At 45.6% G+C, this 18,124-nt stretch overlaps 1 protein-coding gene across 2 annotated transcripts in view; it reads right to left on the bottom strand.

The window, feature by feature from the left end:
• TJAP1 (tight junction associated protein 1) overlaps positions 1 to 18,124 on the bottom strand; it is a 39,217-nt gene that overhangs the window by 10,239 nt on the left and 10,854 nt on the right. Inside the window, exons 1-4 of one of the 2 annotated variants that reach the window (XM_031060434.1) lie at positions 12,361 to 12,521; positions 7,113 to 7,207; positions 4,959 to 5,012; positions 2,687 to 2,845 (exon numbers count right to left, since the gene is read on the bottom strand). In XM_031060434.1, coding sequence (XP_030916294.1) covers positions 2,687 to 2,812 — 126 coding nt within the window. In that variant the 5' untranslated portion in view covers positions 2,813 to 2,845; positions 4,959 to 5,012; positions 7,113 to 7,207; positions 12,361 to 12,521. Of the gene's footprint in view, positions 1 to 2,686; positions 2,846 to 4,958; positions 5,013 to 7,112; positions 7,208 to 12,360; positions 12,522 to 18,124 lie in introns of those variants that run through there. The other variant, XM_014308595.2, reaches the window with a different exon arrangement.

Here is an 18,124-nt window from a genome sequence, read left to right as displayed (position 1 = left end):
TCAGGCCAGCATACACAGTCACAGCAGCAATCACTTGTGGGGCCCTGAAGCCCCACAAAAATCATGAGTGAGAATCATTTGGGAGCTGAAAAATGTGGCTACCAATTATATGACCCAGACTGTGCTGCAAAAAAAGGTTTCTTTCTGCAGACCTGAAACTAGCCACTGTAACTATACTAGGATAGTAGAAGAAACGCTAAAGGTCAGGAAAGTCTGTAAAAGAAAATGTTATGGGCAAGATCCCCAGAGACAGCAGAAGCAGGGCCCTGCAGAACAAGGAGACAGAGAGCAGTGACAAGAGCACACAGCTCAGCTATTCTGAATGCTCTGTGCTCACCCATGAGATGGCTGCTGCCTGCCAGGATGGCTGGGAGATTTTTAATTAGCAGTAGAAACAACTTTTTTTTTTTTGTGAAAGCCAGGACTCTGACCATTCTAACAAAGTCCAAACTGCCCATGGATTATTTTTGGTGCTTGATATCAGGAGCACTTCACAAACCCAAGTGCAGCCACACTTCAGACAATCTATTAAGTGTCACAGTCAGCTCTGGGCTGAGAGACCATGTCAGACAGCCAAGCTGCTACCAATTCCATAAAGTACACCATCCCAGTTCTGGCCCTAAGACATCTTGGGGCTGCTATCTTCATTAATTCACACTTTAAAAGAATGGTCTTTAACACCTGCATACACCCTCCTGTTCCTAAGGGCAAAGCATCAATCCATTCTTCTCTTACTCCTGACTCCACATGGCAATCAGTTAATTCAGAGAGAATTATCTAGCAACTGCCTCCCCTGCCCCCACAAATACACAAACAGCAGATGATATGACCAGGCAAAGGGGATAATGTGATTCTTATTAATACAAGGCAATGGCATTGCCTCAAAGCAGGCTAGAGGAAAGAGGAGAAAGCTTAAAGGACCTGAAACAGCCATCGTACAAAGATCAAGTACCCTGAGGCAGAAAGGCACAGGGCACACACAAACACTAGGAACATCCCAGCACCTCCTGACAACGGAGCTGCCCGTCTCCTGCACACACCTACTACTCAGCAGCCTGAAAGGCCTCCAACCAGCAAACACCTGGGAAGTTTGCTGTGGGGAGAACAGCACCAGTTTCTACCTTCCTTAACTCCTGGGGCCAAAGGGAAGCTGGTTACTCCCAGGAAGATATACCCAACCTCTAGCACAGCCATGAGTGGCACCCACAGAGAACAACCTCTGGTGATTACGCACACACAACATGAGGTCTGGGGGCCCTGCTCTCAGTCTCTGCCCTGGCATTACAGACTAGATGAGATCTAGGTAGGGGTTTGGCCTTTGTGAGAGCCCTGCCTGCAAGTCGGTGACCCTGGCACCTACCTTGTTTAGTGCCAGGTTGAAGGAAGGGGAGGATCTAGATGGGGTAGGTCCCTCCTCCCGACTCCAGCATGTTGGAGTGGAGCAGGATCCTTTCTCTGGGTAGTTCGGCTCCACTGTACGCTTCTGCCCAAGCTTAGCACACTGATGGTGTGGCTGTAATAGCTGTGAACAGGGACTGCTTTCATCCCCTCTGCCCTCTGCACTGCTTTTCCATGAAGACAGTGAATGCTGCTGCCCAGAGGATGTCCCTGCCAGCCCCACGTCTGCCAGCTGCTCCAGCTCATACTGACATAGATCTACTACCCTTCTCTCCAAGGAAAGGAGTTTTCCCTTACTGTCCTTCCTCCCAAGGACAGGTTTCTTTCTTAGTCTGGAAGCTCTCTCAGCTTCCTCAGCATACTTTCTCTGGCCCGAAGCCATTCCCAGCCCCTCACTTTTCTTTTCTGCTTTTCTTCTGCTTGGGCAGGGAGATCTTTCAGTTGCATGCTTGGTTTTGACCCCTTTTAGGCGACCTTCCCCTTGGCCTTCTGGCATGGAGCTTCTGGGAAAACGGGGAGAGTTCTGGTCTTGTTCTGCTCCCCTGGTATCTCCCAGTGAGCGCAAGCGGCTGGGACTCAGCACCCGCTGGGTAATCTCATCCAGGAATTTGGAGAACTGCAGTTTTTCCTCTGTGAGCTTCCCCCTGCGCTTGACAGAACCAGCAGCCCTGCTGCTGCTTTGCTCCAGGGAGCGCTTCTCCCCAGGGCTGAGGCAGAGCTCAGGATCACTGTATTTGCGTGAGCCACGACCATGGCAAAGCATCTCCACTGAGCGGGACTTGCACAAGCTCTCAGGGCATGAGCCAGTCATGCTGGTCTGCTTCAGGATCCCTTTGAGAGGCAGGTGTGTAGAGGAGACACGAAACTTCCTCGGTGTCAGGACTTCAGGAGGCTCTTTAAATATAAGTGAGCGTTCCAGGCTTCTGCTCTTGAAGGAGCAAGTGGGATGGTGTCTTTCATCTCCAGACACCAGAACTGTCTCCATGCTACGGCTCACAAATTTGCTGCGGTGCCCACGACTGCGGTTTGGGCACTGCTTCCCACTTCGCTGCCCCATCTTCCCACCACGTTGAAGCGCTGGAGAGGCAGTCTGGCTCTTGAGGTTCAACTCAGCTCTGCACCCTGCCACTTCCTTCTCACTGCTGGACTCCAGGGACCACGATGAGGAGAAGTTCAGGTTGCAAACCTCAAACCCCTCTGCCTGCTCAAGCTGGCCTGCCTCGGTGTAACTAAACCCTATTTGCTGGTGCAATGGTGTTAAGCCCTTTGTCACCCGGCAAGTTGTTACCTGACTCTGCTCAGCCAAGATCACTCCATCCTGGTCGTCACGAATGATGGGCACTTCATGTCGGATTTCGCGGTGCTGCGGGGGCGCCTTCCGGTAAGGCTTCTTTGACGGGGCTGTGCTCGACATCCTCCCACCTGCGTGGCTCCCAAAGCGGGTTACCTACCAACAGCAGAAAGTGCACACAAGAGAGAGTCACGGCTGCTCCATCCAAGCCTACAAGTGACGCACCAGGAATCTGGCTCCCCTGGAGTCCCAGAGCAGGTCCCCATGCAGAGCGCTAATAGAGCAGGTAAAAGATGTAGCCACAAGCCTTGAGCAGCAGCTGCAGGAGAGGGAGCAAAGTAAGACGCAGCTGTGTCCTTCTCCCAGCTAGTGAGAGCAGAGGGCTGGCACATCCTCTCCCCCCCTACACACGCTCACTCACGTAGTTGTGTGTCCAGATTATATATAGCAAATGAGAACAGACCTCACAGCAGCATATTGATTAGGCTCTTTAGGAAAGGCCTTTTTCAATATGGAAACAGCAAGCCTTACAGGCAGCACTGACAGCTGGAGCAGGAGTTATTGATCATGTCCTGTCACTGTCAGCAGGGACTATGTGGGAGGAGACTTTAGCCATTAAAGAGCCCAGAATTTTTTGGCTTATACTGGGACCAGTGCAGCAGACCACAGGAGATTTGTTAGAAGGAGAACTGATTACTCTGGCAGAAAAGACAAAGACAACCCCCAAGTCACAGGTGGCATGAAATTAGGGAGTAACGGTTTTGATCCCTTGGTACTTAAAGCCAGATTTTACAACACAGAATCACAGAATGGTTTGGGTTGGAAGGGACCTTAAAGATCATCTCATTTCAACCCCCCTGCCATGGACAGGGCCACCTTCCACTAGACCAGGTTGCTCAGAGCCCCATCCAGCCTGGCCTCGAACCTCCAGGGATGAGGAGTTCACAACCTCTCCAGGCAACCTGTTCCAGTGCCTCACCACCCCTAGAGGGAATAAATGCGCAATATGTAGACATGCAGCTGTACCACTAGTGGAAAGATTAGTTCCCTCACCCTAGCTATGCTGAGATTCTTCCTGCTGCAGGAACAGTACAAGAGCAAAAAACAGGGTAGAAGAAAAGCAGCTGTCTTGTATACAAGGAAGAAACACCTTTCTTTCCATCTTCTAGGTCTGCAGTTGAGGGCAGGAAGACTTCCCCACCAAAGCAGCCAAAATGTCAACCACTCTGTTGTACACAAGAAGTCTCAGAGCTATCAAGAAGGTGCTGCAGAGTCCAATATCAGACTTTCCTCAGTGACAACATATGCATCATTTATAGCTGTCCTATATTTGGAGTAAGTGCCCAATTCTCATTCCCCTTGCAAGACCCTTACACCCACCGAGCCCAGCATCTCTGCAATCCTCAGCATCTGACCTGCAGCCCTTCAAAGTGCAGGACCTGTGTCCACTTAGATCATGCTCTCTCCCCACTTCTACAAGCAGGGCCACACAAGTCCCTTTTACATACCTGCAGTCGATGGCTGCCACGGGTCCTGTGACCCAGCAGACTTCGTTTGCTTTGCGTGTAGGACAGTGGAGTTTTACATGGTAAGACTCTAACAGAGCCTTGAGAATTCTCTCCAATTCTTATCCTCAAGAATTGTCTCCAATTCTTATCTAGCTGCCTCTTTTGACACCCAGACTGAGTCTCTTGAGAGGAAGGCAAGTGGGAGGTGTCTGCACCAAGCACAGAGCAGTCCCAAGTCATAACAGGCTTTACACTTCACAGGTACATTTGCAAACCATCCTTCACTCTGCTATAAACACGAGCTCAGAGAAGTTTCTCACACCTTTCCACAAACACAAACAACTTCCTAGGACTAACCTGTAAATCTCTCCCATCAGAATGCTGGGAACTTCCCCTTGTTGCAGCCATTCTCTCAAAGTCCCCTCTTCTAAAAAGACTCAAACAGATGCAGAGATCTCTAATTTAGAAAAATTACATCCATAATACTGAATGCACATTTCACTGTATCCCTAAGCAAAACAGATACACCACCACACTGTGTTGTGGTGTTAAACTGTATCAGGTCTGATTTGCTGGGAAGACACTTCTCTTTTTCAAAAAGAAAAGCCAGAAGAAGATTTGTAAATGGCCCACTATCAAACAGGTGGTCTAGGGGACTCTTCTCTCAATTTCTGCCAGGCTAAGGACAGGAGATGTGTATGAAGATACACCTAGCTGAAATCACAATCATTTCTCTAGTTCATAAGGACAAGAGCACTTACCAGCCTGGGCTCAAATTCAAAGCCTCATGAAGCCAGGACACTCACTCAGATGACCTGAAGAAGAGAAACAAATAGCTTAGCATCCACCAAAGCAGCCAGCTTGAAATCTCATCCCACAAATATGTAAGGCATAGGGAATATTTATAGCCAAGGACAACTGGGATGGCCACCTCATTCCACGCACCTGCCCCAGCCCACATCAGATCTTCTGAAAGTAAAGAAAACGAACTTACAAATACCTGGCCACATGGCCCAGCAAGAGCCGGAAAGGCACATGGCAAGGAAATGTTCAAGGCACTCAGGCAACTGGAATCACATAAACTCAAAATCCATGAAGCAATGGCTTCAAAGCAACATTGGTTCCAGAAAGGACTAAACAAACCTCCTCTAGAATGGGACCCTCCCAGCTAATCTTCCCTGCCACTGCAGAGGGATGCTAACTGTGAAGATCTTCAGTACACAAGTTTGGTGATGCTTACAATTATCTCACTCCGTCCTTTTAAGTCAGTGTTTTTCACCCACAAATGAGCTGGCAATTATCAGGTTTTTGTTTGAGCCAAAACATTTGTGCCTAGAGCTGTGATAGCCCACACCTCCACAAGGGTGAGGAAGGCAAGCTACTCTCTGATTGCCATCAAGCAGCATATCATACTCTACCTTGCTGTTAACAGGCTTCTATAAAATATCCAGCCAACCACGGATACAAAACAGGTTAAGAAACAACCTTCCTCCCTGGTCAAAGCCTGGGGTATTTAACTGGTTTGTTTGGAATAGAGTTAATTTTCTTCCTAGTAGCTAGTAAGTGCTGCGCTTTGGATTTTGGATGAGAATAATTTTGATAACACACTGATGTTTTAGATGTTGCTAAGCAGTGTTTATATTAAGGCAAAGATTCTTCAGCTTCTCACCCTATCAGTGAGTAGGCTGAGGGGCACAGGAAGCTGAGAGGTGACATGGCCAGGACAGCTGACCCCCACTGTCCAAAGGCATGTCCCATAGAATATGGTCTCATGGTCAGGATACAAACTAGGGGGAAAAGTGGCCACAGGCCACCGCTCAGGAATTGGCTGGGCATTGGTCAGCAGGTGGTGAGCAATTGCACTGTGCATCCCTGGTTTTGTATATTCTACTTATTTTATTATGATCCCTTCCTTTTGTGTCCCATTTAACTGTCAGTATCTTAACCAACAAAATTTTACTTCTTTCCAAAATCTCTCCCCATCCTACAGAGGGGTAAGAAGTGAGCCAACAGCTGTGTGATGCTTAGTTGCCAGTGGAAATCAAACCACAACAGGTACCCATCACTACAAGAAGAGATTTGGGTTAATCTGGGTTAGTCAGCTGCAAGAGAGTAGCTTTGCAGCCATCACTCTGCCACTGGCATGAGAGTAAAGCCTTCCTTTCCCTGAAACACTATTGCTGCTGTGTTGCTTTTTCCATGTCAGTGGCATGAAGCCCTGGGAGGTGGGACAGGAGGCAGGGTGTGGAACAGCTATACACACGCAGGGAGAGTCAGACTGAAGGTGAAAGGAACAAGCAGGCAACCAGGACCATGCAAAATCAAGTTCTGCCAAAACAAACTGAAGAGGTGCCCCAGTGCTGGCCCTGCCCCAACAAGCTGTCTGGCTACTTTCCTTGCTACAGTGCTGGAGTCGGGTCTCAACTAGCACATGGAAAAACAGCTTCACAACAGTGCAACTGCTCTGTGGGGCAAACTGCAAAGTATGACGGGAGAAAGAGAGGGAGAACGTGCACCTTCAGGAGGAATCAGACCAGCATAGTTTGGATCTGCTTTCCATCAGCTCCCAGCAGAAGCTGGTTCAGCATCATTGCATAACCACCAGCCACATGGCAGACAGACAGAGGTTTCCAGGAACAGCTGCACCCATGGGTTCACATATGTTTCCATTGCAGCTGTGCTCAGAATGAACATGCCAGGGGCCTCCCTGTCTCTCAGCACATGGTTCCTCAGGCTCAAACAGAACTCTCCTGCTTCCTACCCTAGAGGCAGCAACTATGCTACCTGCCATCCCATCCCCACTCATCTGGAAAAGATACCAGGATTTGGAATCTACCCTCATGATCTGAGAATTTCCATAGATAGTTAAAAACTCACAGGGCTGCCAGACAACCTTCCCTCAAACAAGGACTTACAGATCCAAAGTGACGACGTGTCCAAACATTTCTGGTCGTTTGTCTCCGAATCAGCTTTCTCCTGTCAGTATTCAGCAGCATCTGGCCAACAGCTCCTGAAACATGAGAAAGGAAACTTGGTGTCAGTCACCTATCAGCACAAAACATGGAAACAACCAGGCATGCTCAGAGCAACCCATAGCCAGGTGACAGGGCAGAAGTCAACAGCAAATTGCTGCACCATCAGACTACTATCTAATGCCAGGCAAAATGCCTTCACTGTAAAAGCTCCATGTCTTCACTGTATCTTTTAGCCATCTCTCCACTGAGCAGGATGCCTATCCAGACCAGTAACTGACCTTGGAAAGGCAGCTGTTTTTTCTCCAGGGGTCCCTGCCTCCCCACCTGCATTCCTGTCCACCATCAAGAATCCAGTTGCTGTCATTCTGCTCCAACCACTCTTCCACACCAACCTAATTTTGTTTTGCAGACATCCCTGCAGTGAACAGCACAGCAAAGGCCTCCTCATCTACAATACCTGAGCATCTCTTGCTAGCACAGAGTGAGAATCCCGAGGTGGTTCAATTCACCACACCTCTGTTCAGAGAGGAGCAAATACTCTCTGCAGAACAGATGGACCTTGTGCTCCAAAGCAGAAATGGATACAGGTAATATCCAGAAATAGAAGAAGGCACTAATTCTGCTCATCACACTATTCACAAGTCTCTCTCTGAAGGAGCTTGCTGTCAAGTCCACATTAAGACTACCCTGCAGAAACTCAATTTTAGCATGGAGCTACAGCAGGAGGCAGCTCTTCAGCTATTTTAATTACCACTGTAATACAAGAGGAAACTTAAACTCCTAGTTCTTTTTATCCATCCTTTCCACCTCTCCTCAGTAATGCTCCTTAACATTTACAATCCTCTTTCTACCAGTCTGTCACCTGCAGCAGGTCCAATTCTATTGTCTTCTAGCTATTACTCACTGCTGTTCCAGTAGGATTCCTAAGGTCACTGACAATAACAGCTTCACTGGATTGGCTTACTAAGGGCCACAAGGCTCACACTGACAAAACACACACAAACTCTTTCTTCACAAGGACACCATGTCCTGGTTACAGCTGGGACAGCGTTAATTTTCTTTCTGGTAGCTGGTACAGTGCTGTGGTTGGGATTTGGGATGAGAATGATGTTGGTAACACACTGATGGTTTAGCTGTTACTATGCAGTGCTTACTCTAACTCAAGGAACTTTCAGTTTCTTGTGCCAGCGACAAGGTGCATGAGAAGCTGGGAGGAAGCACAGTCAGGACAGCTGACCAAGCTCAGAGGGAGCACAGTCAGGACAGCTGACTCAAACCAAGCAAAGGAATATTCCATACTTAATGGCATCATGCTCAGCACATAAACTGAGGGGAGTTGCTGGGAAGGGCCAACTGCTGCTTAGGAAGAGGCTGGGCACTGGTCAGCAGGTGGTGACCAATTGCATTGTGCATCCCTTGTCTTTCTTGGGTTTTATTCCTCTCTCCCTCTTGCCATTACAATCTCTCTCCATTACAATTGTTATTATATTTTGCTTTACTTAAATTATTAAACAGCTCTAATCCCAACCCACAAGTTTTACTTTTTTCCAGTTCTCCCCTGCATCCCCCTGGGGGCAGAGGGGAGAGTGACCAAGTGCCTGCATGGTACTTGGCTGCCAGCTGGGATTAACCACAACACAGTAACAGAGTGCAGCTGCACAGGCAGCACACAAGCTTGACTCTAGCTGACTTTACCAGAGAGCATCCCTCAGTGTAAAATCTACTTGCAGGGTAGCTCTGTTCTCTGTGTGATCTGAGAAAGGCAAAACCTTTACCACACACCACAAACAGATGTCATCTCACACGGAATTGCTTAAGACAGTTCTGTGGGCCCTGTACAGAATAAACAGCCACTTGGCATGCATACAAACCACACCACCACCCATGAGCATTGCTTCATCTCCAGCAACAAGAAAGAGGTTCCTGGCAGAGAAAGGAAGGTTCAAACAGGAATGCTTTGGACAAAAAGGGAAAGGACAAGAGAAATAAAAAAGGCAACATTTGTAGGCACCAAGTGTCTTCCTCATATTTGGCAAGTCCCTTGAGGCCTGAGGTAGCCAACACTTTGCTTCTAAGATGCACACAACTTCTGCCTGCTTGTAGTTGCAGCAGCTGAACATTCCCCGCAAAGAGGCAGACGACTTGCAGGCTTTTCCTCAGTATCACCTTCTCTTGTGTTGCCTTTTCTGACCTTATAAAACAGCCTTCTTGCCAGTGCTGAGGGTCAGCAGTGTCCCTTCCTCAAGAGAAATGCAACGATTATGATGCAGACACAGTTTCTTATTTCAGGTACTGTATCACCTTTCCAGCTTTTTCCTCTTAACAGCAGCATTTTTTTAGCACTGCTTTTTATTCAGAAAGATAAACTCGTATTAATGAAAAAATACATTCCATAACACAATCCCAGTCACATTTGTTTCTAATGCAACAGTACAGAAAGATTTTTTTTTGTGGCTATCAGAGTCAGCACACTCCAAAAACTTGCAGGTACAATAACTACAAGTAACAAAACCAAATGTCCTGTGACATATATCACCACAGTTAACCTGGAATATTGCTCTCTGTGGGCCAACCTATGTTCTGCATGCATATCCAATATAGGATATTGGCACATCCTGCTTTAGGAGGTATCAATATTTCCTGACTAGCTTCATGAAATGCAAACACAAGAGAATTTTGTCTAGTTGCCTTCTTGTGCTTATGGATAGAGGAAACCTCAGATTTCAGAAGAAGATTTCTCAAGCCAGACTACCTGAGAAACTGCTGCAGAAAGCCTGACCAAGACAGCTAACCACAGAGATGGACAGTGCAATAACTGCACCAAGGGATGTCTGTCCAGGACAGGAAAACAAGCTGTGTGAAATTAAAACCAGCACCTGTAGACTGCTGGTGCCAAGCACAATAGAAAAGGACTGCAAGGTTATTAAAGGGCCCTTTAACGTTTAATGAGAGAGATCTTTTCATTCAGAGAAGGCATCTCAAAAGAATGTTCAGATCCATTCTACTGCTGGCTGTGTTGAAGCTCATTTTAAAATAAAAGGGTGACAGCTCCAAGTGCAGACTCAGATCTCAGTTCAGCCTGTATGTTAATGCGCAGGATTCAGAGCTGAGTAATAGCATTATAGTGACTCTTGGATTAAAATAGAATTTCAGGAGGATTATTGTTCATTCCTACTCTTCCATACCAATTAACCTTGACTGTTAGGCAGAAACCTCTGTTCTCTGCATGGGAACAATTCCAAGAGCTATCAAGAAAACGGGATCAGGCTAGCTGTTGGACAACAGTCCATGTAACAAGCCCTACTTAACACCTAACACATTTCCAAAGAAAATGAAATCCCTGGACTCCAGTCATACATAGCTCCTGTTGAATGGAAATACCACATGACATATCATGTATCAGTCACATCCACTGTACCATGCAGAATTCTCTTAAAAATTATCAGAATCACACTCTTCTTACAGTCCTGCTCTCTCCTTCCACAATACAAAGATCTCAGTCCCCATAATTCAGATGCACTCCACACCCTTAAATGTGCATTTTATTATCTACTCTCTGCTGTGTTAAGAGTAGCTTAGCTTCCCTAATTCTTTTATAGAAGCCAGGACTGCTCAACATTGACCAAGAAATGTTAGCATCACTAACATGTAACTGGAATAGAATGCAACAGCTGATTAACATCTGAACAGGAACAGGACAGGAAGCAAAGGACCAGAATTCAATCCCCAGAAGGAATGTTAATGGAGAATAAAAATACCCAGGGGAGATTTTGACCAGGAAATGAGCACCAGCTTTTTAATACATATAAAGCATAGAACCACCATTAATGGCTACACCTGAAATTGCACAAGAACCAGCTCAGCAAAAGGTCATTTACCAAGCTACCTTTAGCACAGACAGCTACATCAAGGGCTAATGACAGCTTCTCATTCAGAACTGCTGACACACCAGAAGCATGTTTAGTTTGTTCAGTGATCCTTCCAACTCTCACAAGGTACTTTAGGCTACAAACTTTCAGAGTCTCTTCATCTTAGCACCCTGGGTTTCATGTCCTTCCTCACCCTGTCTTCTTACCTGTTCTTTTAAGATCTCCCATGAGACTTCTGGAGCACATTAATCAGAAATTTAAAGAAATACCAGAACATTAGATAAAAACTCATGGAGATTAGAAGAACTCTCAAAAGTTTCTGGAAGTGTCTGGACTCAGCTAGAAAAAGCAAATCTTGATACTCTAACAACATGTATCTGGATAAAGCTGGTACTTCACATGAAGGAAATTTTGGAGTCATGGCCTTAAACTTTCACTAACACAACCAAGGGAATGGCTACCACAAGCAAACATTTGAAGAGAAGTGGAAGAGGGAGATCTCTGTAGAAAATCATCACGCAGGAATTCCTTTCCCAGACCTCTGTCATATCCTGTGCTGTGTAGGAGGGGAAGAAGAGGGGAAAAAATCATACATTACCTTCCCAGAGCATAAAATCAAAAGGCATTTAATTAGGACAAGGTAGAAGCAGCTTAAATATTTCAATTACTGAAAGGCAGATTCTCAGCCCCTGTAAGTACTCCCTGAGTCTCATACAACTCCCAGCAATTAATATCAGCAGTCCTCTTGTTTCAAGCTTTGGTTCAGAAGCTCTGGGCAAACAGCAATCCCCATCTCTTCAGTGCCAGGAACTGAATGTCACTGAGCTGCCCCTCTAGCACAGATACAGTAATGCCAGAGAATGCTCCATTGCTGAAGCATTCAATGATACACTTGCCACAATCCACCCTCCAAAACGTGCCCTCTGTCCGAGGCTCTCAGTGATGCACAGATGGCTGACACACTATGCAGTATCTACACAGTGGGACAATGGAGCAGAGCACATTATTTGCATTATTTACACAGGACAGATGGACAAGTTGCTACAGTGACCTAGCCTACAGAGCATCTGCAATGCTGAGGAGGTGCTAAGTCCAGCTCTAATGCTTGCAGGTGCTGGCAAAAACAAATTCAAAAAATAAAACGGCTGTTTACAGCAGTCAGCTTTATTCTGAATTGCTATCACTACAACCACTCTTGCAGAGTAATTCACATGCCAGTTTTGTTCCCACAGAGCTTTTACCAGCAAGCAGAACACAAGATGTATTGACTAGATTAATCCTTTTCAATCAGAAAGAGAACTGACATCCACAGTACTTACTTATTCCTTGGCCATAAGTTCTGTTTGTGTGCAAGTCACCATATATAGCAGGTGGCACATACTGTTGGGAGACACAGGCCAGGAAGGAAACAGCATCAAAATTGGGTGGTGTTTATTTCAAGCTATGGATGAAGAAAAGTAGCAAAATTCAGCTCAAACCTGCTCAGCCATCTGAGTTTTTTCAAACATTAAACATTTGTGCCAGGTTTTAAGACGCTGCTTTTGCTGACTGAACAGACAGGACACTAACCACATTGCAGGTACTTTTATTGGTAGGCAGAGGACAAAACATTACAGGGGTCCCACATCTGCTCTAGACAGGAAAAGGCCTCATTTACGAGGAGGATCAACCTACTTTAATTGAACACTACAGCTAAGAATGACCAAGTTGTACAAAGGCTAACAGTGATCAGTTCACCCATCCTCCACCAACATGCACCACAACAGGCTCTTTCATTCCATGATCACATAGCTGCAGCCAAACATGACAGACTGTTCAGAAAGTAATAAAAAGGATCAGCTTTTTCCCCAAGGTCTTGTCTACATATACACTGTACTAAATTAAATTGACTTAGAAAATAATATAAAGCAGTATAACGCTCCTGGGCAAATGTTCTTAATTCAGTTTAAGAGTACTTTACATTGAAACAACTTAAGTTAAATAGATAGATACAAGACACAAACTAAATTAAGGATGCCTATACAGGAATGCTGCACTAATATAATCACAGCTGTCTCTAATCTGATTAAGTTAAATCAGTACAACTTCCCTGCAATGGCAAAATCCTTACTGATATTGATGTTAACCCTTTTTTGCACTTTTCTACTTCCAAATGTTTTGTTGGTTTTGTGTTTGGTTTGGGGTTTTTTCTTCCAAAAAACCCCAAACCCACAACAGTGTGGCCTCTCTCACAATCAAAAAAAGCTAACTACACTCTACAAGGTATATTAAGACACTAAAGGTATTGACATTTATATGTCTTGAAAGCTTCATTAATCCTATCCCAAATAAACATTATAACAATGCTCAGACCAGTGCACCTTAATATTTTCTCTACTTTCCCCAAGCAAGATGGAAAAGGTGATCACAAATGCTCACACTGTACACTGTTTTCCATAGTCCCACACAGCTTTTGCTTGCTGATGTCCAGCATCCCTGGAGCAGTTCCAGGAAGCCAATGCTCCCCACATGTCCATTCCTGAGGGTATGGCTCACCAACAGTTTATCAGAGCCAACTGGAGTGTGGAGTTAGAGCACGTTATCCAACTGCCCCAGGCACAGTCTCACTACTGACCCTCTTCTACCAACATGTTCTCCTCTAAACTGTGAGGCAAGCACATACACAAACCAAATCCTAGGTCACAGACCTAACATGCTACAAACCCACACTCTAACATCATCTCTCATCTCCTCAGTTCCCACAGCGTTTCCCCAGGAAACATATCTGTCAAAATTAAATTTCAACAATTCTAAAATTAGTACTGTTCTTTCCATTCCTCATTAAAAACTATTCGAATTCGTCCCCCTGGATACCAAAATTAAATTTATCTTCATTCTCTTGGCACTCTTTGATCTCTACCTGCTTTTTCAATTGTGCCTCTTTGAGCTCACCAGTCTTCGTCACATCCATACCAACAACACAGCCATTTCTCTCTCCTCAGGGCCACCTTCCACTGCTGCCTCTGAGCTACTAAGTGTAGAACTAACTCCCTCTTCAGTACACATTTTCCAAGTTTAGCACAGAAAGACATCATCAATAATCCTCTCAGAGACCCTTGAAGAGAACTAATTCCACTAAATTGTGCCACAACTTGGAATAAAGTGGTGAACTGTCACTTGAGTACATAGAGCAGCCCTGGAATCAACCTGAATTGTAAGTTCTTTTCTTTTTTTTTTTGTTTTTTGAAAGAGCTGTTTTGAAGCCCAGATCACATGGCATCAAAGATTGTAGGTACACAAAAGTTTGGCTGCTAAGGGAACCACACTTACACATTTTTGGTTTTATAAGATTTAAACTTCAATTCTCAAAGGGTTTCAGATATATTTTTGCAATAAACTGGTCTTAAGTCTCAGCTTCACACTCGTACAACTATAAAGTTATGTGGACCCACACCAATTCTAGGATTCATTGTCACCATAAATACATGCAAAGAAGGTAGGACCAATTTCCTTTCCAGAAGTAGAGGAATTGAGGCACTAGGACAAAAAACCAATCCGCTGCACTGGTTTTTCATTAAGTTGCAAGTTAAAGAAAAACAGACTCAGCTGTCATAAGAAAGAGCTGCAAAAAACAATCAGCAAGACAGTCTTATTTCTTGCACCTAAAACAAGAATGATCTGGGATAGAAAATAGAAAGGAAAGTGTGCATGAGCTAAACACCTACCTGACAGCAACTGAGTTGAACAGCTGCAATTCTTTATAAGAACAAATAAAGCAGCAGCCCTGATCCAGTAGTAGAACAATATTTGTAGTATACTCAATTTTTTCTGCTGCTGGGGTTTAATCCCAGCAAGAATCGTTTTGGTTTAATTAGCTTTTCCCTAGCAGATGGTCAGATATGAGAGGCAGAGAATGGTACAGGCTTAACTGTTGGGTGATTGTGCAGCTGCATCTGTAGCTGAACAGTTAAGCATGTCCAGGGGTCCAGCTGCAGCTTGCATGACACAGGCCATCTCTGCCATTAGCCAAATGTCAGCTTCCTCTTTTTCCAGATTATGTATCAGTCAGAGGCACATCCAAAGGCAGGCAAACAAATAATATGCAGCTTCGCCACCATCCCCTTTCTCAGACAAAATCCTGAAATCTTCATTATCTGGAAGTCCCCCTTTCTTTGGTGACAGAAGCACATTCAGAAGCATTGCCATGGGAACTCGAGACATCCTCTGTGCTATTCATCAGAGAAGATCTAGCACAGAAATATTTTATGATCTCTGTGGCACTGAATACATACAGCAGTCAACATAATGAAGTAGAACCAGTGACACCAGTGTTGTGTGAGGACAGCAGAGGGGTGCTCTTCAATCAAGCTGCCTGAACCTTGCATCACCTACAATGAGCAATAACTTGCTGTAAGCTGGCAGGGAAAAGCAGAGCAGCACTGAGAGATGCAAAGTGATGTTTGAGGAGTAAAACTATCCAGACAAAGGGATGGAAGAGAAAAGGGGTCATTAGAGCCCTTTCCCAAAGCTGATTATATCCTTTCCCTTTCTCTTCCCAGAGATTACAAGTGGTGTTGCTACTGACTCCTTTGCAAAGCAGGATTCCTACCAGGCACAGAGATCTCCCACTTAACCCATGTCACAGCCACTGCCTACTTTGGAGGCTAAAACAGGTATTCCTCATTGATTTCCACTCAGCCTCTGTATCCAGGTACAATGCTGAGTGTTAGGGCATCCACTCCTGTACACACTGGCAGTAGTCATCTCAACAGGCCACAAAGGCAGAACAAGGAAATGGATTTCAAACCCATGCTTTTGGCCCAGCAGATTCAGAGCCTGAGCCAGGAGCAGGAACAAAACTTGTCTCAACCCTGTCAACAATACAGCAGCATGGCTCCTGAAGCAGCCTGAAACCCTGGAGCTTCTTCCCTCTTTTTTGTGGTGTGGTCCTGTAGTTAATCTGCCTCAGTTTGCCTCATTTGTTTGGTTTGAGTTTTTTGGTTTTGGTTGGTTTTTTTTTAATGATTCTCTTAGTCTTCAGCACCACTGAATTACTGAGAGATTTCATTCTGAGTTCAGTCACAGAAATATAACATGGCTTAATCCAGCTTAGGAAAAACAAACAGATCCACCCATCTATCTTTCACCGATGACCTGTGTAAAGCACGCAACTGACTGTGGCTCCTCTCTCCCTGCTTCCCTGGGCTCCAGTCACTCCTTCTAACAGCAGGATCCCAGCCACAGCAGAGGGGACTCACACCTTCACCCCCCTGCCCTGCACAGGGAGGCTGCCTGTCACCAGCAGTCATGGCCTGCACTGCTTGTCCTTCTGTACACACTGTAGTGTACCTCCTAGTTCACCTTCCTCCCTTGGAGGGGGATGACCACAGATTCCCCACTTATGACCAAGCTGGGTTGCTTCAGCTCTTCCCTCAGACACAACTTCTCTTTATGGCAGATGAGTCAGAGAGAGTTCCCATTAACTGCCTCCTTCCACATCTGCCATCATTGCCAGCACCAGTGCTGTTCTTCAGCTGAAGCTAATTATAAGCATCAATTGTCTCAAGGGGAAATAACAGCCAAGGCCCATCACTTCAGTTTTACCACAAGGTCAGCTTCTCCAGTCTACTTCACACCCCCTGCCTGGCATTACTCTTGTAAGACTGAAATGCCTTTACCACTGTTGTCCTTTGGGATAGCATAAGTCCATTTATTATTCTAAGGTTAAGTAAAACCACTCCTTTTTAGTAATGCTAAACAGACAAGCTCCTCCCCTACACAGGGCTCCCTCCTGTAGATCCCCCATAAGTAAATCCTATGCAGCTCTTCAGAGAGCAAGTAGGGAATGAGAAACAGTTGAGCTACAAGTGAAATCACCTATCCTCAAAGGGGCTCTAACTGAGGACTAATAAACCCCAGATATCTTAAAGAAAGCAAGCCACCACATTCCAGGTACCTTTTTTTTTGTCAAGCGTCAGACAAGAACCCAAAGAGCCAGTAGCTCACTGCTAATCTAAGGGCAAAAGCCATGGAGGAATGCCAGCACACAGCCAGGCAGATGTTGCACAGACAAGGTGTTTGCTCAGTAGTGAGCTGTTCACTCACGCCTCAGCTTCATGCAGCCACACGAGCGCAGCTCTGCTAAGTCTATGACTCTGGACTAAGGAATGTCTCAAATGGACAAACACCACATCTGCTGCCGGCTCAAGGTGCCCAGGATCAGACCAATTCCCAATTTTACCGTCCAGTCGTAGCAGTGCCTTCTGCTCTCTGTTCCACCAGGGGGAGATCTAGCTACTTGGGAGGGTTACAGCTCTAGCCAGAGGAACACATTGCCCGGATACAGGAGCACAGAGGCCTGGATTCCTACAACCTTGAAGTCCAGAGGAGGGAAGCCAAAACAAGGACTTAGTGACTTTCTCTCCACAATGTATTAAAACTCACTGACAGGATGGAAAAAGGCCAATAATCAGCTGTACTTCCTCCTTGGCCAATATCACATCTATTTCATTCTTACTCCCTCACTGCTTTCCTGGCAACTGGAAAGTGTCAGCAGAAGCAGTATGTAATCCAAAACAAGAGCTCCATCTTTGCAGCCATAGCCCATATTGCATGACAAAGCTGAAACAGGCAGTATGGTGATGACCATACATACTTACATGTTCTATCAGTAACCTGCCACACAATCCAATTTTAGACTGACTTATATTTTGCTACCACCTCCTGCTGCTGCAGGGGATACTGTCCAGTCTGCCACTACAGAACAGAGGAAGGAAAATGAAGATTCAGACAACACACTCTCTCAGCATCCAAGCTCTAGTAGTCGTGTATGGAGTCAGTGGCAACTAGTTTGAAATTAAATGCACAGTTTACGTGAAACCAAAAGAGAAGAGAGCCCAATGTGAATAATTTCCAACTGTTTCACAATGCTAAGAGCCTTGGAACAAGTAACATTCCCTTAAACACCTATCACTGAGATCCTGCTTTGAAAAGTGACACAGCCTTCTGGAGAGAGGGTGGCATGGACCTCTTTGCAGTGAGCTCTGCAGTGACTCATGTGGTGAGTGTGACAACAGCTAAAAAGCAAAACCTAAGCTATAAAGC

The sequence above is a fragment of the Geospiza fortis genome, unplaced genomic scaffold (genome assembly GCF_000277835.1).
Source record: "Geospiza fortis unplaced genomic scaffold, GeoFor_1.0 scaffold41, whole genome shotgun sequence".
NCBI lineage: Eukaryota > Metazoa > Chordata > Aves > Passeriformes > Thraupidae > Geospiza > Geospiza fortis.
The sequence above is the reverse complement of the archived record's forward strand: the minus strand, read 5'-3'. Positions and strand labels throughout refer to the sequence as shown.